A 25,209-nucleotide genomic window follows, 5' to 3' on the forward strand; every position below is an offset into this window, starting at 1 on the left:
AAGATCTCTTTTTTAATTTAAAATAAACTCCCAGTTTCCCCAGGGGCAACATTCCCAAGGCTCTATCAATGGGAGCAGTGGCTCACCAGCCAAAATGGTCAAAAGCTCTCACTGGGGAAAGGCTCCCCCCTTCCAACTGGATGAAATTCCAAACACCAAATGTCCCTGTCCAGGATGGACACCAGGACACCTCTGATCCCTCCCTGGGCTCACCTGGCAGCTGCTGCTCGCTCAGCCAACAATCCCAGCACAGCTTCTGTGACCCAGCAGTGCCACCAGCAGTGGAGAACGCCCTGGACAGGGAGGGTCTCATGGAAAGCCCCACTCTGCATCCCCTGGCTGCTGCTGTGGCCTCCCCGTTCAGCTTTGCCCATCGTGGCTGGTGGTGCCAGTCCTTGCCTGTGCTCAGTGTCTGTGCTGCAGTGGCTGTTCCTACAAATAAAAACTCCTCTCTGGATGTGGCAGTGAACTCCAGCTTGGGCTCATTTCTGCTGCTGCTGGCACTCCAGGCTGGGAGCAGGAGCCACCTCCCTGCTGCCCCTCAGGAGGCTCCAGGAGCTGGAGCAGGGAGGGGAATCTGCAGGGCAGGCTCAGGGTGGGCACAGCAGGAATTGCCCCATGGAAAGGGGGCTCAGGGCAGGCTCAGGGTGGGCACAGCAGGAATTTCCTCATGGAAAGGGGGCTCAGGCACTGGAACTGCCCAGGGAGCTGTGCAGAGCAAGAAGGGCCCTCCTGAGCCTCCTTTTCTCCAGGCTGAGCCCCTTTCCAGCTCCCTCAGCCCCTCCTGTGGCTCCAGACCCTTCCCAGCTCTATCTCCTTCCCTGGACACACTCCAGCCCCTGCAGGTCCCTCCTGCCCAAGGACCCAGAACTGGGCCAGCACAGGGGACAGTCCCTGCCCTGCTCCTGACTGTCCCCCTGCTCACAGGAATTTGTTCATTCCCAATAATGATTTATTTGTCCAGGAGCCCCCGCCTTGTCCTGGCCCCTTACCTGGAGGATTCCCAGGTCCCTGTGGAGCTGCTGATGGGATCAGAGCCATCCAAAGGGATTCATGTGAGAAATGGAAGCCAAGGGTCCCCTGGATATGGAGCAGGGGATCCCCTGCTCCAGAGACACTTTTTTGGCAAACTCTGCTCCTCCAGGGGTGTCTCTTCCACCAAAGGAGGATGAACATTGGGAATGTGTCACTCAAAACCTGCAGAGCTGACGGGTAAACGATGCTCACCTTGCCTCTGACTGAAAATGGCTTTGATTGTACCTCATCTGCTCCTCCTGTCTCCTGCTGGGCTCCAGAGCTCTGGGAACAATCAGCAATGCTGCATTAGCTGCATAAATGCTGCTTTTACATTTCCAAATACTCTCAGTTTAGGGATTACTGCAGATATCTCCAGCCTAAAGCGCATCTCACCCAAGATCGTGGCTTTAGGGTGGAGTTCACTCCCAGCTGGCCCTGCTCAGCAAGAGGAGGGAGAATCTGAAGGTATTTAAGGCTCTTTGTGTCAGCCTGACTTAATAACGTGCCCAGAACCAATGGGGCCCAGCTCGTGTCCAGCTCGTTCCCAGCACAGATGAGAAGCAGGAGCAGCTCCAGCCAGGAGCTGCTTTGGGAGCAGGCAGCCCACACAGGCACTGAGTCATTCCCACCCAGCTCAGAGAGCTGAAGGCAGGGAGAGCATTTCCATTCTGTACCTGCAGCTGGGAACCCTTCCCCGGTTCAGGATCCCCTTTTCCTCCACATTTGAGCTCCTGAGCCACCTCTGAGCACTCCCGGGCCAAAAGGCAAGAAATCTGCAGGGGATTAATAACACAGACTCAATAAAAATATACCAAAGCTTTTAGTTCTTCCAGTTTTTGTACAAACCTTCCTAAATAAAACCCCAGTTTGTCTCCTGCCAACCCCCAGGGAGTGCTGAGGAGCTGAAGGGAGCTCTCCAGGCCCTGGCTTTGGCTGCCCTGTTGTCACATGCAGGGCACACAGGGCCAAGGTGTCCCTGTCCCACCCTGACAAGAGGTTAAGTTGGAATTGCTTAACTGGGAACTAAAGTAGAAATCCTGGGCAAGGGGATCCTCACACCCTGAGCAGCCTGGAGAGAGAGCAGGGGCATCATTCCTGTCTCCATCAACCCCTTACAGCTTCTCTTCAAACAAAAACACTTCCAAAATCCTTCCCTTTCTGAAACCCAAGCACTGGTTCTGCTCTCCTCAAGGAGAGGGAAAAGCAGCCCCAGCACGGTGAGCAGGAGGCTGTGACTCTGTGCTGTGCCCAAACACACCCTGGCCTTTCCCTGTTTACCTCCTGTACTATTTGGATGACATTTCCAGGCACCTGAGCCTCCCCCAGCTGGGATCTCTGCATCCTCTTCCAGCAGGAGCTGTGGGAAAAGCAGCACCAGAGTCAGCTCAGGCTCAGTCCCAGCCAGTGGAACCTCCACCAGCAGCTGCCTTCTCCAGCTGGATGGACCTGGGGTGCTCAGTGCTCCTCGGGGACTGCAAGAGGAGCTCCCTGTGACTGTAAAGAGTCCTTCTGACTGTGCTCCTGCACACAGGGACAGAAACCCCACCAAGATTTCACCTCCCCAGAGTGGCTGAGTCAGAGCCGACCCAGGGAAGAAATTCCTGCTCTGTGTTTTCCCCAAAGCCACATCCAGGGGAAGCAGGGCACAGAGGTGGTGCCCTCACATTTCCTCCATCAATTCCTTACCTTGCAGCTCAGTGCTGGCCAGGCTGCCTTTGGAGCTCCTTTGGGGACCCAGGAACAAACACCCCTGGTCCCAGGGGCTGTGCTGGACCCCAGCCTGTCCCCACAGAGCTGCACCTCCTGTGCTGCAGCAGGAGCAGCACCACTGTCCCCTGACCCGAGGGACAGCAGCTGCTCCTCCTGCCACACACCAGGCACAGGAGGGAGGGGAAGCCTGGCACAGAAACATCTGAGCTGGGCAGAGCCAGGAAAACCCTCCCTGCCATGGTGATTGAATAACAATGCCCAAAACAGCCAGGAAATGGAGAGAGGAGGAAGCTCAGAGCCAACAGATCAAACCCCCAGAAGATCCCAGCTCCTCCCTCCCCACAGCTCTCAGGAGATGGACACAGGGCATTCAGGCACTGGTGTAAAATGGGTATCACATTTCAGAGGGCAAAATCACTGCAAGGTTCAATTACTTCCAGAGATACTGAATATAAACAAACACTTTATTTGTGTAAATACTTCTGCAAAAGGCTGCAGTGAGGAGATACCAGCTGGAGACTGGTGCAGTTCTCCAGAAACTCAGTAACATTTTCTGGACTAAAATGGTAAATCTGACAGAATCAATGACTCAGAGGACTTGAAACACTTCTAGAAAGGGTCACAATTGTTTTGGCTGAATATCATTGAATACATGATCTACGGTTAATTAAATAGAAGAGTTATAATAAACCATTGACTGTGATCCTGCATTAAAGCAAATTTAGTAACATTCACATTATTCTCTGGTGTTTAGTGCTCCACCTCCAGTCAGCAGAGAGCAGGGATGAGGAAATGCTCCCATTAGGCACCATTCTCCCCCTCTTATCCCACATATTTCTAGATCCACATTATCCCAAGAATTCCCACAGAGAGCCTGAGAAAACCAACACTGCCTTGGCTGTGTGGAGCAGCCTCACCTCAGTTTTACAGAGCTAAACATCACAGAAATCCCCATTAGCCACATCAACCCCAAATTCAGAAAATCACCATCAGGATGATGAGCAAAACTGGATAAAATGGTTTAAACTGTACAGCTTTTACCTCAGGAAGTGTCATTTTCTAGGCTGGTAACACCAGTTTTAAACCAGCAGGGACGAGAGACCAGGCCAGAGCTGCAAGGTCTGGCACCCTGGGAGTGCCACACCAAAATGTGCATTTCACACCTCACTGGCAGCAAATCCCCACCAAACACCTGTGGGCACTGGGAGCACCTTTCAATACACAACACACACACTTGGGGCAATCAGCAGCAGTTTTTACTGACCAGTGGGAAATGTGCATTCAGGGGGGAGCAGAGCCAGAGCTCCCTGGCTGTGTCACACACACCAGGCAGCCCCACAGCCCCTGCTCTGCCTGCCTGGAGGGACAGCTCAGCTTCCAGCCAGCCACAATGGGCACAGTGATGCTCAGGAGGGTGGAACCCACAAACAGCAACTTGATTTCCATTGTACAGAGTCAAATACACCAAGAAAATTAAATCTAAAAGTACAAAATGTTTGAGAACATTCTGTTTCCAAGGTGCTAAACATGGGGGCTTCCTTTCCCCCAAAAAATAGGTTGAATATCTCTAGAAACTACCACAGATCACCAAATTCTCTACTTTTTTTTTCCTGCTTCTGGCCTTCTTTGCAACAGCTGGAGAATATTCTGACCCTTCCAAAGATGCACACAAGACACCAAGATTGTGCTCACCAGGTTTACTCAGACTGGACTCTTAAATGCTCAAGAAAAAGGCACAGATTAAAAGAGACTCTGATGACTCTTTTGAACACAGCAAATGGAATTGTTGTTTATAAGGAAAAAAAATACTGCTATGAATTGTATGGGTTGAAAAGTTCAAATCTTCTTCCCCTTTCCTGATTATTGGCCTTCATTAAAATGGAACTTAAATTAAATTGTATAAACATATGAAATAAAGTCTCAGTATTAGGAAGTTTTGTTTTTGTTTTTTTGTTTCCTCTATGTACAACTCTTAGTATACAATTTGTACTTTCCATTTTACATTTAACTACATCCTCCTGGCCACGGGGAGAGCCGAGGGCGCCTCGGTGGGAAATGCTTTGCATTTGGAGAAAAGAAATCCTGCTTTTTCTTGGCCAGCAGCGCCAGGGGGAGGGAGGGCAGGCTGGGGACACCCCTCAGATGTAGTCATCCTCCACGGGCTCCCCGTTGACGTCGCAGTAGTGGATGAAGATGGCCACGACCCTCTGGAACACGCCCCGCCTGACCTGGCGCAGCTCCGAGATCTCCTCGCCGATGGTCTCCATGCAGATGTCAGCTGAGAGCTGCCCCTTCCTCCTCGGGGCGTAGATGGTGGCTGGGCAGGGACAGCAAGGAAAAGGAGATGTTTCTCCTGAAAGGCTTCCCCAGCCAGGCTGGGCCTGCATTCACACTCAGAGAGGAAAAGCCTCCCTTGACCGGCCGCGTTTAAGGGACATTCTCTCCTGCCTTCCTCAGGGCTTCCCACAGCTCTAGTTTTCATCTCCAAATGCTGGGAGTGGAATGAGCCTCAGAGCACCAGAAGGCCTTTCCCTGAGTCCTCTCTGACATAATTCCAGGTTATCCATTACTTAAATGTTTTATAAACAACAGTAATTGTGGAAAACTGCAAATAAAGCAGCAGCGCTCTCCTGAGTTTTCATGGCTTTAACATCATGACTCTAACATCCTGACTCTTAAATACTTATCAATTCTTTGGTAATTTGGTCTTCATATTCAACTACAGGCATCAAGCCAAGCTAAAATAAAATTAAATTACATCAGTCCAAAATAAAATTTTAAAAAGAAATTAAAAAATAAAACCATGGAAAAGTATAGCCAAAAAAAAAAAAAATCTCTTCCTTGTCCTCTTGAGATTCCTAAACTGGAGCTGGGGAAGATTATCCAAACTAGGATCAATTAAAAATACCTCTAATAAAGGTAGGTATTTTTAACCAGAGGTAGAGGTAGAGGTATTTTTAACCAGGATGTTCCTAATTAAGTAATGGAAGAACTTTATTTTTCTCTGCTACCAAGGAAGGTTTTTAACTGAGCCCCAGGCCCTGCCTACCATCATATCTGAGCAGACAAGCTCCTCAATAGAAAGAGCCACATCTGCAATAAATTCTAACCCACATCATCTCTGTGCCAGAGTTTCCAAGTCCAGTTTACAACTTTTATATCAAATTTCTGTGAGTTTTCTCACTTCTCTCCAGCCCACCTTAACACCAGATCTACCAAAGCCAGCCTAAGGAGCAGGAAACTGAGAAGGAAAGGGAGGCACTGCCAAAGAAGCAAATCTGTGAAGAACCAGAGCAGGGTACTCACTCCTCTCATCATCCTCAAAGTCGTATCTGGCGTAGCTGTTGGGCTCTGCTGTCCTCAGGGACCTCAGCCAGGGGAAGTCAGTGATCATGGAGTAAGGAGCACCATCCACAATGCCTGCAGAGGGACAGGTGAGCAGCCAAGAGGAAAACAGCACCCCTGCAGCACCAGCACCCCCAAATCCTCAGCACAGAGCAGCTCCTCACTTATTCCCCCACTGAGCTGTTTCCCCACCTCCTCACAAGGAATATTCTCCACCTCTCTGGGGATGCTGCAAAGCTCTTCTCTCAGCAAGAGGCTGAGCAGGAGCCCTCAGCTCCCCACAAACTCTCACCTTCCAGGGTGTAGATGTCCCTGCCCCAGGGGTACTTGGGGTATTTCTTCAGGTCCTCCTCAGTCCTGGTGGCCTCAGGGAAGAACTCGTATTTAATCAGCTCTCTGGGGACAAGGAGGGAGAGAGAGGTCACAGCCAGGAAATGGGGAGGTGGCAGGGACAAAAAGCAAAGGAGAAATCCTAACACACAACCTTCCCTCAAATGAGCTTAAATCCATGGAAAAACTGCCCCAAGAGCCTCAGACCAACTCAGCCTTCATCCCTTCACTCTGGAGAGCAACCACAGCCAACAGGGACAGTCAGAACTGCTGGATGAGATCCACTGACACAATTCCCTGCTGCTGGGAACTTTCAGGAGCTGATACTCACTGAACATCACCTTCCTAGCAATATTTCCTGAAGCAAACCACTCTTTTAAAAATGAGTTGTTTTTCAGCTTTGAAGACATTTCCTAAGTATTCCAACAACTTCAATGTACAACTGCATTATTCCTGGATGAATGTAAGGTTATTGCTGGGGAATTTACAGGATTTTCCATATGGGTTCACAGCCTGCTTTATATTAAATACATCTTGACACTGGATTCACACTGCACTCAAGAATTCAGCATTCAGTAGTAACAAAAGGTTTTGTTATTTTTAAATTTGGGTGACAGAACAGAGTGAGTCTGGAGCTGCAGTTGCTCCAGGACACCTTGGCAGAGTCCCTGGAGGGCAAATGCTCCCTGAGGAGGGCCAGGGCTGCCTGGATGTGAGCAGTACTCACTGGCTGATGTTGGCTATGGTGTCTCAGTACTCACTGGATGTGACCAATACTCACTGGTTAATGTTGGCTATGGTGTCTCAGTACTCACTGGTTGATGTTGGCTATGGTGTCTCAGTACTCACTGGATGTGAGCAGTACTCACTGGTTGATGTTGGCTATGGTGTCTCAGTACTCACTGGCTGATGGTGGCTGTGGTGTCTCAGTACTCACTGGTTGATGTTGGCTATGGTGTCTCAGTACTCACTGGATGTGACCAATACTCACTGGTTAATGTTGGCTATGGTGTCTCAGTACTCACTGGTTGATGTTGGCTATGGTGTCTCAGTACTCAATGGCTGATGTTGGCTATGGTGTCTCAGTACTCACTGGATGTAAGCAATACTCACTGGCTGATGTTGGCTATGGTGTCTCAGTACTCACTGGTTGATGTTGGCTGTGGTGTCTCAGTACTCACTGGTTGATGTTGGCTATGGTGTCTCAGTGCTCACTGGCTGATGTTGGCTGTGGTGTCTCAGTACTCACTGGATGTGAGCAGTACTCACTGGTTGATGTTGGCTGTGGTGTCTCAGTACTCACTGGATGTGAGCAGTACTCACTGGTTGATGTTGGCTGTGGTGTCTCAGTGCTCACTGGTTGATGTTGGCTGTGGTGTCTCAGTACTCACTGGATGTGAGCAGTACTCACTGGTTGATGTTGGCTGTGGTGTCTCAGTGCTCACTGGCTGATGTTGGCTGTGGTGTCTCAGTACTCACTGGATGTGAGCAGTACTCACTGGCTGATGTTGGCTGTGGTGTCTCAGTACTCACTGGATGTGAGCAGTACTCACTGGTTGATGTTGGCTATGGTGTCTCAGTACTCACTGGTTGATGTTGGCTGTGGTGTCTCAGTACTCACTGGATGTGAGCAGTACTCACTGGTTGATGTTGGCTGTGGTGTCTCAGTACTCACTGGATGTGAGCAGTACTCACTGGCTGATGTTGGCTGTGGTGTCTCAGTACTCACTGGATGTGAGCAGTACTCACTGGTTGATGTTGGCTGTGGTGTCTCAGTACTCACTGGCTGATGTTGGCTATGGTGTCTCAGTTACTCACTGGTTGATGTTCGCTATGGTGTCTCAGTACTCACTGGATGTGAGCAGTACTCACTGGTTGATGTTGGCTGTGGTGTCTCAGTGCTCACTGGTTGATGTTGGCTGTGGTGTCTCAGTACTCACTGGATGTGAGCAGTACTCACTGGTTGATGTTGGCTGTGGTGTCTCAGTGCTCACTGGCTGATGTTGGCTGTGGTGTCTCAGTACTCACTGGATGTGAGCAGTACTCACTGGCTGATGTTGGCTGTGGTGTCTCAGTACTCACTGGATGTGAGCAGTACTCACTGGTTGATGTTGGCTATGGTGTCCATCCAGCTCCTCACCCGCACCTTGTTGCGCACGTTGGGGGGGTTGCTGAACTCGTGGATGATGCAGATGTGGTAGGGGTAGGGGCCACTGAAGATTTTCTGCTCCAGGGTCAGCGTGTCCACCTGGGGACAAAGACTTGTGAGCACCACAAACATTGCCATGGGCTGCAGAGTCAAGAGCAAACAGGTATTGACCAAATCCCTGGGAAATGCAGCAATGGGAGAGAACTTTAACAGCACAAATAAATACAGGACTGAGGGCAGTGAAACCTCCCCAGGGCAGCTCTGCCAGTTTATCTTCTTGAGTCCTGGATTTGGATAAGTAATGTCTAATTTCTGATGTCTTTCCCAACTGCAATGTGGAAATAAACTCCATAAAATTACAGAATGATCTAAAACTACATTTTTTCCTCAGAATTTTTGTTACAAGGAGGAGATCAGTGATTTGGGGTTTTATTCCCATGTAATATTTTTACCACTGTCATTTAAGAGATGTGGCTTCAAAGCAAAGCTGATTTTATGGATTTTATGTACAATCAACCTTCCCCTGTTGGCAAACCAAGACAGGAAAGCAGGAGAGGAGCAGCACCAGAGAGAGATAAAATCAAACTTTCCCAACCTTCCAGATCTTACATGAAGCTCTCATAAATCCTCATCAGATGATTTAAACAACTCCCTAAATGTCCCCGTTCCAGCTCCTACACAGCCTGGGGAGGAGAGGGTGGCTCCCAGTCCCACCAGTTCTGCAACACTCCAGCATCAGGAGGGGATGGAGCCTCCAGAACCCCAAACTCTGCTGTTCGTCAGTCTAACAGGACATGGGTCAAGGATTCCAGATCCCTGTGCCATGCTCTGCTCACACACAGCTACCAGGAGCAGCCAGGCTCTCACAGTCTGAGTTATTCAGTTTGAAATGAACTCAGTGCATCTGTCCTAGGGTGATGCTGGTATCCCCAATCAGCTGTTCTGTTTATGCTGGGTATCAAGTTCTGCACCTTTAAGAGTGCAGTTTATAATACCCTCTAATGCAGTGAATACTGGAGATAGTGAACTTCAATATTTAATCCAGCAGAGAATCTTAAAATCCAAGCAGCAGGCTCTGCAATAAAAGCCCTGCTGGGCTCAAACACCAAATTTCAGGGTTGTGCTGTTGTCCCATTCCCTGCCCCAGCTGCAGGGAGCCCCAGGAGGCCAGGCTGGCTCTGTACCTGCTGCATGGGACGAAGGTAGATGATCCTGTTCCTCTCTGGGGGCATCCTGAGGATCTGATCCAGCACCTGATCCATGTTCAGCTTCTTGCACTGGGCGTAGTCAAAGCGATTCACCACGGGGGCATTCTCCACCTTCAGGTGCTTCAGCACACGGCACCTGGTGGCTGCAAAAGGAAATAAAACACCTCAGGAGCCTCCTGTCAGTGCATTTCAAGGCTGGCAGGTTCAAAAGAAGGCAAACAAGCAATGTAAGTTCCAAAAGATTACATAATTACATCAGATATAGCCCAGTTCTTCATTTTCTCCATATTATCATCAAACTTTTCAACTGTGACCCTGCCAGAAGTGGCCTTTTAAAAGGCCATGTCAAATTTCATCTAATAACCTTTTCCTCCCTCTGTTTCCTTTCACTGAAATGGTCTGAGGACTGCCACAACTTCCAAAATCAGCTCAAACACAGAGGATTGGGGAGCCACACAATGGAAAATAAAATTGTTTTCTTTCTAGCAACACTGCTCCTGTAATGAAAATTGTCTTCAAAATCAATGTGTGCTCTAAGTATTCTGGAATAAAGAAACAATTCCTTTCTTTCTGCTAAGTAGACAGATTTGATGTCAGAAGAAAAAGTCTTCATTTGGATGGTGCAGAAAACAATAAATGACCCAATCCAGGAGCAGTCACACCCTGGCATGTGAAACTAATGCAACCTAAGTGCCAGCACTGCAAACAGATTTTTATCATGTCAAGAAGCAGAAGTATCATCCTGTCAGCTGAAAAACCTAGGGGAGAATGAAGAAATGAGAGAAAAACAAGGTACTCAAACTCATTTCATCAACTCCTAATTACTGTATTACCACTCTTCAATAAACATCTCATCTCCCTAATTGTCAGATCATTTCAGCTGTTGATTTTCAGATATTAATCTTTATTAAAGCTGTTATAAGAGCCATTCAGAGTGGGAAGCAGCAATATTTGGAGCTCTAATTCATCAGCAATGCAGCTGATGAATACAAAATGAGCAGTGGCCTGACTTGAATTCTTTCTGGAATCTCCAATAATGCCAGAGGGAGGAGGCAGCCCTGCCATGAACCACATACCATGGATGAACATCATTTTGGGGCAGTCTTTCAGCACCAAATCTGTTATTCCACAGTTGGTCAATGTGATTCCTACAAGGTTTTTGGATTTCAAAGTCAGTACCTGGAGAAAAGGGGAAAAAAAAAGTATGAAAGGTTAAAAATGAAAGAACAATAAATTGAATTTTATGAGATACAGGAGGATATGAATTAATACAATACAGCTTCAGTTCCCAACAGGTGTTTATGTGATAAGACTGCAGGGGTGAAGGAAAAGCCCTTACCTGAACATGATCATCCTCAATCACAGGGTCACTGGTGCTGGTGGATTTGTCAGCTGTCCTTTTCCTCTTGGTGGTTTGCCTTGGCTTTGGCTTTGCTACTTCTGGAAACAAAAACATGGCAAAATCTTTGCTCCACGTCAGGACAGCTGAGAACAGCCCATGACAACTTTTCCCACCCAGGTAAATCCAAACCCCTGCCTGGCTTCAGAACAAATCTCTGCTTGCCCAAACCCCACTGCCAGCTTGGTGCTCAGAATTATTAAATAAATAACTTTATAGTGAAAACCCAGGAATGCTGAACCTACACCACAGCAAGATGTGAAGCCAGGAAAAGAAAAGATTCATGCTTAGGTTACACTTGAATCTCTGCAGGAAACAGAACATCCTTGACAGATACAAGACCCAAAATAGCTTTAATGTTTAAATAGCAGAAATTATCTCAAACTTCTGGAAAATCTGTTCTTTGTAACTGTCACAAAGTTCTTCCTAATACTGCAAAGGATGCCCAGGTATAAAATCCTTTAATGTTCCCAAGCTCCACCAGGGACCTCAAATTCCTGCTTGATTTGACAGATGAGTCTTTGGAAAAAAATCACCACAAGCATTACTTCCAACAGAAAGAGGAAAAAAATGCCCTAGAATTAATTTTCTGTCATTAACACAGCAAAATGAGAAATTATTTTACTAAAACTAAGCTGTCTTTATTAAAACATATTGCATGTGCACAAAGATCCCCAAATTAATTACTGGTCCTAACGCAGAAACCAGACATTTTAAATTTATTAGCAAAATCTCTTCTTGAAACCTGAGCTGCATCTACCTGCAGAACATTTGAGGTGATTTAGGTTTTGTTAACACGTGGGAGCATTAAATAAACTGGAAGAACACCAGGATATGAAATGTTTGAATCATTCCATGTTAACAGAGGCAGGAATTTGCCCTCAATCATCCCCACCTCCACCACTCACAGTTGTGTAAGCAGCACATTTCAACTTCAGTTTCATTTTACCTGCCAGACATTCCCAGCAAAGAATCCTGGATATATGAGGTTGTAAACACTAAGATGATTATTTTGGAAACCAAGTATATTTGAAGAAACAGCAAGTTCCCCTCTCACATCTGTTGTTTCCTCCCTTCATTCCAGCCCTTCAGGGGTTTTATTTTATGTCAGGTGAACAAAACAATCATGTGAAGCATGAAGGTGTTCAACAAAAGGGCAATTTTCAGTAAGTTTGATCACCCTGCCTTAAACCCTTGGAAGCAGAACCCAATGCAGGTCCAAAGCCTGGCTCAATTGTAATTATGACTTCATTAGTTGATAAAGCACCAGTTATAACCTTTGCCTTCCTGTTCAGATCTAAGTGTAGCTGCTGCCTTTGCAGGGAGGATTTTAATGGAGAGACAACTTCTGTTTCAATGAATCACAGCCTCCACACGCAGGCAGAGTACCAAAAAATTGCATTTGCTTTTCAATGGAGTGAAGCAAATACTAGTTCTATGTTCTATGAAGAACACAAAAAGAAAGAGCTGCATGGAGGAAAAAGTCAGTGGCACTTTCAGAGAAAGCTGGTGATGGCACCTCTGTGCCATCAAGCTCTGACCTTGAAACCACTCAGGTTTAAACCCCCGACTAACAAGCTGCACATCAGAGCTCCTGGGGAGCTGCAGTTACTCTGGCTGTGAGTCCTACCTGGCTCTGACACCAGAGGCACGTGGGACAGCCTGCTCCTGGCCCTGGTCAGGGGTCTCCGTGGGTACTCCTCCTTGCAGTCCAGCTGCCAGCCCGGGGGCTGCGTGCTCTGCTCCCGGCTGCTAGCCCCACAGGCACTCCCACTAGTCCTGTCATGCCCAGGCTCTCCCGCAGCCCCACAGTCTGGCAGTGTCCTAAGTGCAAAGTCTGGCCCGTCCCTGCAGGCCCCACTGGTGGAGGGGCTCTCCCCATCGCAGCCCCTGCTCGTCCTGCGCCGCTGTGCCCGCGAGCAGCAGCGGGAGCACACGGAGCTCTCCTCGGGCTCCCTCTCACTGCACCCTTCCCTCCTGCAGGGAGAGCAGCCACACTGCCTGCACTCCTCTCCAGCTGCTGGGCTGCTGCCAGCACAGTGCCTCTGGGCGGCCTGGGCACAGTCAGGGCTGGGGGAAGCAGCACTGCAGGAGCTGGGTGTAGCCGTGGATGCCGGGGCGCTGCTGCAGCTGCCGTAGGAATCCTTGCTCTTGCTCCTCTCGGGCATGTCACTGGCTGCTTTCATGTCAGCTTTGATCTGCTCACTGGTCACCTGGCAGCCCTTCTCACAGCTGCTCTCCTCCACAGGGAACTGCTTGGCCTGGCCCCCGTGGCTGGTGCTGCATCTCTTCCGCAGGGGGGTCTTGCCTTTGCCGCTCACTGCAGGAGTGAAGGGAGAGCAGTGAGAAACCCCAACAAACCCGAGTGCTCCTCTGCTACTGAAACACAGGGCAGCCCAGAGGCCCATGACAATCTCCCCAGGAATGGCAATTATTGGTATTTGTAGCTGTTGCTGCACCTTTGGAACATCTGCAGGTATTTTTGGAATGACGTGCTGGAGGGTTTGCCTCACAAATCCACCAGATTGTCCAGAGCAGCTCACTGCTCACACAGGCACAGCAAAATGAAAGACACACTGATAACAGAATCAGAGAATATGGAATGGTTTGGGTTGGAAGGACCTTAAATCCCATCCAGTGCCACCCCTGCCATGGCAGGGACACCTCCCACTGCCCCAGGTGCTTCCAGCCCTGCCCAGCCTGGCCTTGGGCACTGCCAGGGATGCAGGGGCAGCCACAGCTGCTCTGGGCACCTATGCCAGGGCCTCACACCCTCCCAGGGAGCGATTTTTTTTCTAATATTTAATTTAGAGAGGCTTCTGTTTTCTTAAATAAGAGGAATACATCTGAGGAATCAAACAGGAACAGACAGGACTGAAGTTCACATTTCAGCAGCTCAGCTCCCCCTCCTGGGTCTGGGCAGTGCTGCCAGCAGAAACAGCAGGTTCAGCTCATAGGTGAATAAAAACCCACACAAGTCATAACAGAACTTAATCCCAAGATCACTGAGGTTGGAAAAGCCCTCCCAGCCCATCCAGTCCCAGCTGTGCCCCATCCCCACCTTGTCTCCAGCCCAGAGCACTGAGTGCCACCTCCAACCCTTCCTTGGACACCACCAGGGATGGGGATCCAAACCTCCCTGGGCAGCCCCTGCCAAGGCCTGAGCACCCTTTCCATGCAGGAATTCCTCCTGAATGTCTGTATGAATCCTCTCAGCTCATTACGCTGCCCCAAGCCCCAAATCCCCAATATTGGCAGTACAAAATTGATGTCAATTCTCTCCAAACACAGATTCCTTCCCCCCTGAAGCCAGAACTGACATCCACACTATGGGCTCACAGGAGTGATAAATTCTGTCCACTGGGAATCCCAAAGGGGAGCTGCAGGTCTCTGTTCAGTGCAGCACCACTATCTGTGTTTCTGTACAAGAGCTGTGGCTGCAGCTCAAACATCTCCTTCCACCTTCACTCCACATTCCAAACCAAGCTGGAAATGAACCTGAACCACGTGGAAAGACTGAAACTTAAGCAGGAATGCTGCACACCTGAAGGTTCCCTGGTTTCCACTGGATCCCTGCTCTTCTCTTCCCCATCTGAGTAATTCTGTGCAATGCTGCTGGAGATGCAGGCTCTGGAAGTGCCCATGTTTTCCTCCTCATCCTCACTGTCTGAATCATGGATGGTAATAGGAGCTGCTTTTACAGCAGGTTGAATTCCACTTGGTCCTGAGAAGGAGAATATCAGCATTTCATGTAAAAATTAACCAGGCATGGATTAAAGGGCTGAAAATCTTTTAGCACTGCTTGAAAAACTGATAAATTAATTGGAGTCAATTTAGTCACCCATTCTGTGGGGCCCCTCACTAAAATCTAAATGGGAGAAGAGCAAAATACTGCATGTCAGCATTGAAGGATTCTGGTTTGGAAGGGGAGGAGTGTCACAATGAAGTGTTACTTCAGGTTGTTGGGATATTCAGCAGAAAATTATAATGTCCAGCTAAAAGTGGCGATAAAAGAATCAAGACTGCCTTGTGTCACTAATTATATTAAATTAAATTAAATTAACACTGAAACAAGTTGTGTGGCTTGAGAAAAGGCAAAAACAACCCAAGTGCTGCAGTGAAAGAACTAAGGCCATGAAGACCAAGAGAGCAACAGGACAAGTTCATTGAGGCCTTCTGACCTTTATTATACTGAGCACAAAAATCAGGTTTAAGGTCAAGTATTTCCCTGCACATGCAAAGAAAGCTCTGGGCTGTACCAGAGAATAAATTCCTTCACAGAACTAAGCTGTGCTAACATCATTATTCAAAATCAGGCAACCCTGCTTAAGCCAAACATCCAAAACCAGACTTAGAGTGGAGAATGAATCCCTCAGGGAGATACCAAGAAGGGATTTCTTCCCAAACCCAGTTACCTGCTTGCTCCTCATCCACCTCCATGGGAACAACAGCCTGGCTGGGAGCTGGCAGCTCGTCCTGGCCCTGCCCAGCAGCCTCCCCTTCCTCCTGTGCCACCTCCTCCATCTCATTCAGGGCTGCAAAGGGAACAGGAGGTCAGGAACAGGAAACAGAACAAACTGAGCCCTCAAACACCCACAGGAAATAACTGAAAACTGCCTTGATTCCTTTGGTGAACCCCTGGGTTTCACAAATTATATCAGATTTGTTTGCATCTCTGTAGCCAAAGCCCAGCCTAACTTTTAGGGCTTAGCTCACTCAAATTAAAGCTCCACACCAGGAGATGAAAGAGCAACAAGCTTTCAGGACAGATTCCTATCTTCACCAGGAGCCTATGTGAGTGGGAATGCAGATAAAATCCTACCCCAAAAGCTGCCCCAGGATTCCCCTCAGCTGCAATTCCCCCCAAAGCCCCCCAGGATTCCCCTCAGCTGCAATTCCCCCCAAAGCCCCCCAGGATTACCCTCAGCCCCAATCTGCTGCTCCTCAGCGGGGCCCTCCTGGCGCAGTTCGTTCTCCTCATTCTGCTCGTTGGGGTGCTGGTGGTTGTTGTGGTGCACGTTGGGGTTGTTGTTGTTGTTGTTCTGGTGGTTGTTGTTGTTGTCATTGTCATTGTTGGAGTTCTGATTGCTCACCAGGGCAGAGGAGACCCCAATTCCTGTGCCTGCACTCAGGCCAACACGAGCACAGCCCTGAAACAAAGGCAGAAATTCAGATTTGAGAAGATGGAGGTGTTATCTCAACATCCCCTAAAGGCACCAGGAAAACCACTCTGCTGGAATGTCTGGGACAGCAGAACTGTCCCTCAGATTTCCTGAGAGCAGAGGACCATCCTCAGGCTGGCAACCCAGAACTTACACTGTTCAACTCCCAATGAAGGGGAAAGTCTTCTAAGCACTTCATTTTAATCTATTAATTGTGTTAATCTATTCATTTGCTGTGGGATGATGACATGAATACAAACAGCAGATCAGAGCCTTCCCAGCACACCAGGTACCTCTAATGGCCAAAAGAAGCAGGTTTTACACTCTGCATTGCCTGCCAGCAGCTTACCAAGGATTTGTGTTACACTGTGGGAGGGGACAACGTGAAGAAATAAAATTCCTAAGCTCTGAAAGCACTTCAAAAGGGAAATACTACCCCCATTTCACCCAGCAAAAAATCATAAAAACCTCTTAGTATTGCAAAGAGAGGCCTAAGAGGAAAAAACAATACAAAAAGCTGCAGCACAGTGAAATATCAGCAGAGACCTTGAGAGAATCAGTGAGTTTTACTTTTAATAGAATCAATGAGTTTTATTTTCTGGTCACATGTTCATTCCCTGCCACTGCTCCCATTTGCAGAAGCAGCACCACTGTCCCCAGCATATCATGCTAAAAGCAACTGCAAACCAAAGGCATTTATTACCAATCCCTTCAATTAATGACAGCTTTGAGAAGAATGCACACTGGTTTGTCAATGAAATGGAAACAAGTAAAAACCCTCGCAATGAGAAAAAGCCAAACCATTCCCTGAAATTCACCTTTGGAGGCTCTCTAAACATCTGGTCCAGAGAAATGAACTCCAAGCTTGGCAGTAACTCAATGAACTGACTGAAAGAGTCCAGCTTGATGGCATGGCACCTCACCAGAGTCAGGTCAACCAGGCGGGTCCACCTCGAGTGGTCTGGAACACAAGAGAGGCCTTTCCTGAGGGATTCCCACCTCAGTCCTTGTTTATCACCCCCTCTTCAGATCTGAGTGCAGCATCCTCTGGATCTCCATCCTGCTCCCAGCACCACCATGGCCCTAAAGCAAGCATCATCTACTGTACTTACTAACAACAGAACAAGCAGTACTAGAGCAGAGAAATTCTGGTTTAGCACAGAAATTCATATAATAGCTCTGAAATTTCAAAGGTGTGCAATACCTGTGATCCAATTATTTGGGTTATGTAGATGTGGGCAGTTGTAAATGACCAGATACTTGATGAAAGAAAAAACTTCATTTACAGCTTTCATACCAATATCTGTAATAATTCCTGGGTTTTCAACCACATCAGCCAAGCCGTACCTCACCAAGTCCGTACTCGTCATTTTACCTACAAAAGAGAGGAGCAGACACAGCAGTAAATTTGTATTTTATAGCAGGATTTTCTAACTCCCTACTGATCAGATCATTCCTTTAACAAAGCTCAGCTTTCCCAGTTTCAGGGAGTGAGGAAAGCCAGATTTGGCTGTATGAGATCAGCACCCTCAACACATGCAACATTAATATTGTCATTAATCACTGAGAACATGATGGAAAACACAGCAATTTCTGAAATCCTTGTGTTATTTATGGATATAAAAAGTGTCATACACTGTAGTAAAAACTCATCAACGTAGCCTAGGTGAAGAGTTTCAAACTGTGGGAATTCCAGTTCAGCCATCTTCAAAGCAGAAAAAACACCATCTTTGGTCAAGGAAGGCTGGATCCGCACTTCGTGCAACCTGCAGGGAATTCAGAATTGCTCCTATCAAAATTCAGGCCAAAGACAGAAAACACTCCAGAAGGTGCCCTGTTCTAATAAAACAGAGACTCTGGCAGGACTCAGAGGGTATTTGCAGTTATTTTAATCACAGAACACTCTTGTTATGCAAAGTTTGTATGGGTATTCCTTAAACTCTGATGGTTGCTCTGGCTCTTGGATGTCATTTCTAAGACATTTATTTTGAAAAAGAGGAAGCCAAGAGAGATCTGAAGGGAGGTACCTTCGTGCAGCAGTTATGATGAGGTAGCCAAGATCCACTTCAAGTGCATTCTTGCAAGCTCCCAGAACTATAGTGTGCAAATTCCTAAAACCACCTGGCAAATAAAGAACAGTCTTCTTACACTCCAGCCTCACATCACAGCCCTCAGCCCTACACATTTTCACCAGTGTTGTCTTAACCTTTTTCAGCAAATGAAGAAAACAAATATTTGCACCTAACTCCTCCAATTCTGGTTCTGCTCATCAACAAATGTAGCTCATTAAGAGTTAATTGCAGTTAGAATATCACAATTCCACCCAATACAGAGCATGTTCAGCACTATGACCATAGTTTCAAACAATCAAAAAAGAACATGCTACATACAAAAAGCCCCCAGAATTTGCTAAAGCTTTAATTAATTTATTTATTTTTATTTATGAGGGAGTAGGAGTTTCCCACCAGATCTCCAGCTGTCTTCTACCACGTGCTGGATAAGTCCTCCAAGAAATGGAACACGGACCAGCTCCAAGTGCTCCAGATTCCTGGCAGAAGCCAGGCCTGTCACCAGGGGAACATACTTCAGAGAGTTTGTGGGTCCTGCACACAACAAGGCCAGAAAGACAGAGCAGATTGTTCACTTCTCCCTGAATTATCCCACAGAAGAACTAAAAACTAAAACACATCCACACAAATCCCTCTAGAGCAGGAAGTCAACAGAAGCACACAGCACCAAGTAAGGGACAGGACAGGGGGAGATTTCTGCCCAACACCACAAATCAAACAAGGGCTGCTCTCGGAATGTGAAATTCCAAGACTTTAACAGAACCAGACTGCCTCCATGCTCTACCATCCCCTTCAGACAGGAAGAATCCCTCTTACCAGCACAGTTCCTCATGACAAAAGCACGTAAGCTGATACAAAGGAAATCTTTAAAAGGCTGTGGTTTGGTGAGTCTCACCCACTTCAAATAAAGGTGCCTCAGCATTGGGATACAAGGAATCTCAGGGACATTCACCCCTAATAATACATAAACAAAACAAACAAACATTTTAAACAAGCTTCAAACTAATCCTCTGCATGACAAATTCCTGGCTTTCAAAACGAAGCTTTTCTGTGCTTTGTGGCAAGTGAGAAAAGCTGTGAACCCTTGAAACACAAGTTCTTCACCTTGGTTTGTCAATAATTCTTTAGAATTTGCCCTCTGCACCTGCTATCAAATATCCAACTAAGATCTCCAAGATGCCACAGCCCAAACTCCCTCTCCTCCAAATAATTACAAATCTGCAGAGTTTCAAAGCCTTTAAAGCCACCTGTGTTGAAGCCAACTACTTCACCACGACCACACTCACCTACTAAGTGCAAAGTCTGAATTTTAGCTCCTATAGGAATTTTCAGCTTGTTCTCAGGAGGAATTGGAAAAGCACCATTACGATTACGAAACTTCCCTAAAATGTGGACTTGGGGCATGTATGTCCAAATAGCTTCCACCAGCTCTAAATGAGAGGTCTCAACACCCTGGATAAAAGGAAGCAAAGCAAATGCTCTAACACCAGTTCAACAACAACAACATCCTCTTAACCATGTAAACTACAGAATGCAACGTTATTTCACTTTTCATTTCTAGCAAGACTTGTCTGTTTCAAAGCAGAGGGATCAGAGCTTTAATTCCTTGCTGGGCTTAAGAGCACCTGGGATTCCCAGTGGTGCAACTAAAAATAGTTGTGATCAGCAAACAGGGTCACAATTAACTCCTCCCTGTGCAGCCAGGCCTAAACCAAAGCCCTGGAAGCACCAAGTCCCTGTCACAACTTTTAACAGTGCTGAGGGAGGTTCTCTCCCAAGTCCAGCCACTCACCAGCAAATTTGGACAGGCCTGCAAAGCCTCTAAAACTCCAGGAATGCTGAAAGCTTCGTGGCCACGGACTCGGCGCCTTTCCAGATACCTGGGATGAAGACCATAAAGTTGTTCAATGTCTGGCATCTTCCTCAGCAGGGTTAGGAAGCTGGAATCAGTGAAACCTAAGACAACAACAACACATTTGGTATTGGTGTGGCAGCAGACACTTGGCTCTGAAGGGGAAGCCAAACACACTTCTCTCCTTATGTGGCAGTACAAGTTCTGCGGTGTTGAAAAGATGTACTTGGTGAAGCAATAGCTTTTCTTTTACTTCCACATTCTAGAAATTATGACCTAAATACTCCTCTGCCTTCAATTTTGCAGGTTTGCTACAGGTTTCCTTCAGGAGCTGCATGGCTCCAGGGTTCACTGGGCTCTCTCCCTCCTCACATGCAGCTTTGTGGGTCTATTTCTCCTGGAATTCCATTTATCAACTCCATAGGTCAAAAAAATTTCAGCTGGATCCCTTATTCCAGTTCACTATTCACCAAAGCTCACATTTCTCACAGAAACAGGATGGTTTCTTAAAGCAAAGGTTTATTTTATTCTAGTGAAAGACAGCATATGAAAAGAATTTTAACTGGCTAAGTTACTTGCATTTACACCAATTTTAGGTTAGGTCTAAACATCTGCTTAATACCAGCCGTAGTCAATCTCAATTTGCAAATCCTCTCATTTTCAGAATTCCCTCATTTTAGCTGTGTCCCCCACAAAATCTCAGCAGTGCAATTTAAACCCAACAGAAATCCTGGTACAGGGCTCACCCAGACTGACAAATTTATCTACTGATATGCAGGTGACTCAAGGTGTGACATCAAATCTTATCCTTACATTGTTAAGTGCTGGCAGATGAGTTGCTCTCTCACTCCATTGTATTTTTTGCTGCCTGCATGCAAACACCCTCTTCATGGCATAACCCCTGGATAAACTCCCTTCCAGCAATCAGACAAACACAGATTGTATTGCCAGGTGCCTACAGAGCACTCCCAGTCACACAATCACAGAATGAACTGCCTTGGAAAAGACCTTTGAGATCATCAAGTCCAACCTATGACCTAATCCAGCAATGCCAAATTTGTATTTACACACAGACAGACTTGGCAAGACATTCCCCAGGACAGCCAGGCAAAGGAAGGGGAGATCCAAGCAAGTGCAGGGTTACTGAGCAGAGGGGAGAGGCAGGGAGCAGCTCACCTGTGGGCATGTACTCCCACCAGTGCCCCGCACACAGATCCACCACCTTGACCACGCGCAGGTACAGCGTCACCGCCTCCTTCAGCTTCCGCGACAGGCACTCCATGCACATGATGTCCTGCAAGGGCAGGTACCTGGGGACACACAGACAGCCCTGAGCAGCTCCAGCTGGCCCACAGCATGGCCTGTACCTGGGGACAGGTACCTGGGGACTCACAGACAGCCCTGAGCAGCTCCAGCTGGCCCACAGCATGGCCTGTACCTGGGCTACCTGGGGACAGGTACCTGGGGACAGACAGACAGCCCTGAGCAGCTCCAGCTGGCCCACAGCATGGCCTGTACCTGGGGACAGGTACCTGGGGACACACAGACAGCCCTGAGCAGCTCCAGCTGGCCCACAGCATGGCCTGTACCTGGGGACAGGTACCTGGGGACACACAGACAGCCCCAGCTGGCCCAAGCACAGCCTGCCTGCAGCACTGGGGCATTTCTCACACAGAATTGCCTGGAGCTCAATCCGGAGTTCTGCTAAGCAGTGACTCAGCATTCCTGACACTAAACATGGAACAGTCACATAAATGGAGTATTAAACGCACAGATGACTTGGTTCTCTGGTATATCATAGAATCACAGAATGGCTGGGTTGGAAGAGACCTTAAAGCCCATCCAGTGCCACTGCTGTGACAGGCAGAGACACCTTCCACTGTCCCGGGTGTCTCCAGCCTGGCCTAGGGCACTGTCAGGGATCCAGGGACAGTCACAGTTGCTCTGGGCTGCCAAGGCCTGTCCCCTTTCACAGGGAATAATTTCTTCCTTAAAGTTAATGTAAACCAACCCAAACCCTGCTGACCAAGCCATTTCCATCAACAGGTTTGGTTAAGTTACTTTTTTGTTCTAGCACATACTGCAAGCTCAATTCCCAAATGTTTTGGAGAGCTGCTGTTTACCAGGAACTTGTGGGTGAGGCATTATGTTTTGGATAACAGGGCTGAGTGAACATCTGGGAGAAGGACTTTCCTGCAGGGGAGGTCACATCCTCATCCCAGATCCCTTCTGCAGATGCAACAACTCCAAAACAATCATCTCAACTGTGCCCTACCCAAAGTGTATTTCTGCTCTAAAATCAGTATTTACAACAGAATCAAATCACTTATTTATTTCTTCTTCCTTCTAACATTCATGACACATAAATCAATTTTCAGTTTACAAATGAATTTTGGAGGCTGAAAAAAACATTTGTCATCCCTTTTTATCCACCACTCCACCCATGGTATGGCCACTGTTTACTGTGTCACAAACAGGTGAAAAAATAACTCTAAAATAAGAAGTGAACTGATTTCTGCCGGGCTGCTCACCTAAAGATGTGGCAAAGCACTTCATGGGAGAGTTGGTTCATGTAATCTTTTGGCTCCTCAGCTTTGGTAGACTCTGCCCCTTCCCTGCTCACTGCTTTCACAGTTTTCCGCCGGGGCCCCATCTCTGCTGCGAGGAAACGGGCACAGAGTCATGAAATTCAGGCACCTGAAACACAGAGGGAACAGCAAAAGCTGCAAAAAACAACCTGTGGTTTCATTAGACACAAGGGCTCACACAAAACCTGAGGATTATCAGACAAACCCTCCCAGCTGAGGGAGTGATGAAGAAATGTCACCACAGGTTTAACCAGAGATCAGCTCCTTTTATGAATAAAAAACCTTCAGAGATGCCACCCTGAGATCAAGGCAGTCACAGGGAAGCTGCGCAGGGATCACCAGCTCAGCACCAACTACAACGCTTCAGTGCAAAATAAAACTCCAACGTCTGCCCAGCAGAAAAATGATTTATTGTTCCTTTTGGAAAAAACGGGCTCCAGCTGATCACTCTCCAAAAATGCCCCATTAAAAGCCCTCAAACCAGCTCCTCTTGGAGGTGAGAACAGCAGGTAAAATATTCAGGGTGCTGAGTTACAGATCAAAGGCACAGAGAAGCTGGGGGGCACTGGAAGCAGCGTGCAGGATCCTCTCCCTGAGCTGTGTCCCCCCTCTGCAGCACTCCCAGGCTCTGGGGCTCCAATGCTTCGTGTAAAAACACCCACAATTACCATGGAAGCAACAAGTCAGCAACTAAACAAAGATGAACTCACTGCTCACAGAAAATCACCTTCTACACATGCTGAGAGGTCCTTTCATGACTGTACCTGGCAAAGATTTATTTTATTCTAACAGAAGAACAGGAATGAGGAGGGCAGAGCATCACCAGCTCAGTGAACCTGTTAAACAGGTTGGGTGCCAAAATTCAGGGGATTGAGGAAAAACAACTGGTAAAAAAAGGGCAGATTTTGGAAAAGCTTTTAGCAAGGCCTTGTTGCAGCCTCCCTGTGATGCCAAAAATTGAAATACTGACAGCTCCACTGTGATCTAATTACTGCAAAACACATGGTGCCACACATTTTGGGCGCATTTTAAGTTACTACCCGCACGTTGCCATGATTTTATTTTACAGGGGGATATTTAAACTATAAATCCCCACCTGGATTTACTGTTTGACTGGATCTCTGCTCCTCTGGACTGGGGGAATTCTCCAGCCAGGAGTGAAGACCCTGTGTTTGTTGTTCTTTTTGAGGTAGGCTGGAAGTTTGGGGTGATCAACCTCGTAAAGCCCAAAATTACCTATTTATAGACTGAATTCCGAGGAAAACATCAATCCCCAGTCACCTGGGATAACTCAGATTGAACAGAGCATTGCAACACAACCCAAAACCTTCCAGGCTGGCACAGCCACGTGCTGGGAACAATCCAGCAGGAAAGAGAACAGCAAAGCACTGGGGCAAAAGGCAAGAGAAATGAAAATATTAACAGGCCAAACAGGAAAAATCCTGCACAAAGACACAAATGACACCAACACAACCCGCCCCTGCCATGGAGGGGGAGAAGAAGGATTTGTCTCCATGAGTCTGCAGTTTCTGCACAATTAAAGCTCCTCCTGGGGTTATTCTGAGCTAATGAGCACAGCTGTAACACCTCATTCTGCATCAGCGAGCTGACCTCATTTAAACATAAAAGACAAATCTCCACCGCAGGAAGAGCTTTATACAGTCAGTAAATTAAACGGGATTTTGCGGCCCCCACCTCAATTTATCTCCGACAATGAACGTCACACGAAACAACAGCTCGACGTGCTCTGTTTTTGATGAATAAACACCCCACGGACCTTAAAAAGCCTAAAGAACCACAGGGAGACTCCGCAGCAGCGAGAAATGCGGAAAAACACGACGAGAGCAGCCGGGGCCGGCCTGGCAGCGCCGGTACCGAGGGACGCTCCCGGAGCGGGGAAAACGCCGGGACCCGGTGCTTTGTGCCGAGATGAGCCAAGGAAAACCAGGTTCCCCAACAGCCCCGGCACCGCCGGTCACTCCCGGGGGCCCCCGGGGCCTGTGACAGCGGGGCCGGCCCGAGCCCGCGGGGCCGGGAGGCGGCGGCGGCCTCCGAATGCCCGCCCCGGGGCCGAGCCGGCCGCGCCCCCGTCCCCTGGCGCTCGCTGCCCGCCCCCGGCGCTCGCTGCCCTCACCTGCCCTGGCTGCGCTCGCCGCCCTCGCCCCGGTTGCGGCCGCGGGGCAGCCCGGCCCCGCTTCCTGCGCGGCCCCTTCCGCCAGCGCCGCCGCTTCCTGCGCGCCGCTTCCGCTTCCGGCCGCGACCGGGCCCGCCCCGCCCGGCTGGGGGGGAGAGGGGGCGGCACCGCCCGGGCTGCGCTGAGGGCGCCGGGGTTCGAAGGGCTCCGCGGGTTCGAGGGCTCCGGGGGCGCTGAGGGCACCGG

General features: G+C 48.2%; 1 protein-coding gene across 3 annotated transcripts; it reads right to left on the reverse strand.

The window, feature by feature from the left end:
- Positions 1–3,170: 3,170 nt before the first annotated feature.
- On the reverse strand, positions 3,171–25,048 carry FBXO38 (F-box protein 38). 3 transcript variants are annotated; one of them, XM_063169077.1, is made up of 22 exons: positions 24,964–25,048; positions 22,773–22,938; positions 21,418–21,551; positions 20,182–20,345; positions 19,676–19,841; positions 19,206–19,343; positions 18,786–18,923; positions 18,348–18,441; positions 17,956–18,086; positions 17,525–17,695; positions 17,139–17,281; positions 16,080–16,308; positions 15,574–15,693; positions 14,703–14,882; positions 12,789–13,478; positions 11,099–11,199; positions 10,836–10,938; positions 9,736–9,902; positions 8,505–8,650; positions 6,365–6,468; positions 6,034–6,147; positions 3,171–5,044 (listed from the first exon to the last, which is right to left on the reverse strand). In XM_063169077.1, the coding sequence occupies exons 2-22, from the start codon at positions 22,892–22,894 to the stop codon at positions 4,866–4,868; spliced, it is 3,534 nt and encodes a 1,177-aa protein (XP_063025147.1). In that variant the 5' UTR covers positions 22,895–22,938; positions 24,964–25,048; the 3' UTR covers positions 3,171–4,865. The 3 variants fall into 3 exon arrangements, with proteins under 3 accessions (XP_063025147.1, XP_063025148.1, XP_063025146.1); XM_063169078.1 differs by lacking the exon at positions 24,964–25,048 and adding an exon at positions 24,525–24,665 and having other exon boundaries at positions 17,618–17,695; XM_063169076.1 differs by lacking the exon at positions 24,964–25,048 and adding an exon at positions 24,525–24,665.
- Positions 25,049–25,209: the final 161 nt, after the last annotated feature.

The sequence above is a fragment of the Melospiza melodia genome, chromosome 14, assembly GCF_035770615.1.
Source record: "Melospiza melodia melodia isolate bMelMel2 chromosome 14, bMelMel2.pri, whole genome shotgun sequence".
Lineage (NCBI taxonomy): Eukaryota > Metazoa > Chordata > Aves > Passeriformes > Passerellidae > Melospiza > Melospiza melodia.

Excerpts from the sequence above, each read along its gene's own strand:
- FBXO38 (XM_063169077.1), bottom strand. The coding sequence starts at position 22,894 with ATGGGGCCCCGGCGGAAAACTGTGAAAGCAGTGAGCAGGGAAGGGGCA. Across the intron at positions 15,694-16,079 it reads GCAGCAGATTGGGGCTGAGG|CCCTGAATGAGATGGAGGAG; the intron begins GTAATCCTGGGG and ends TTCCCTTTGCAG. Across the intron at positions 9,903-10,835 it reads CAAAATGATGTTCATCCATG|CCACCAGGTGCCGTGTGCTG; the intron begins GTATGTGGTTCA and ends TTCCTTTTGCAG.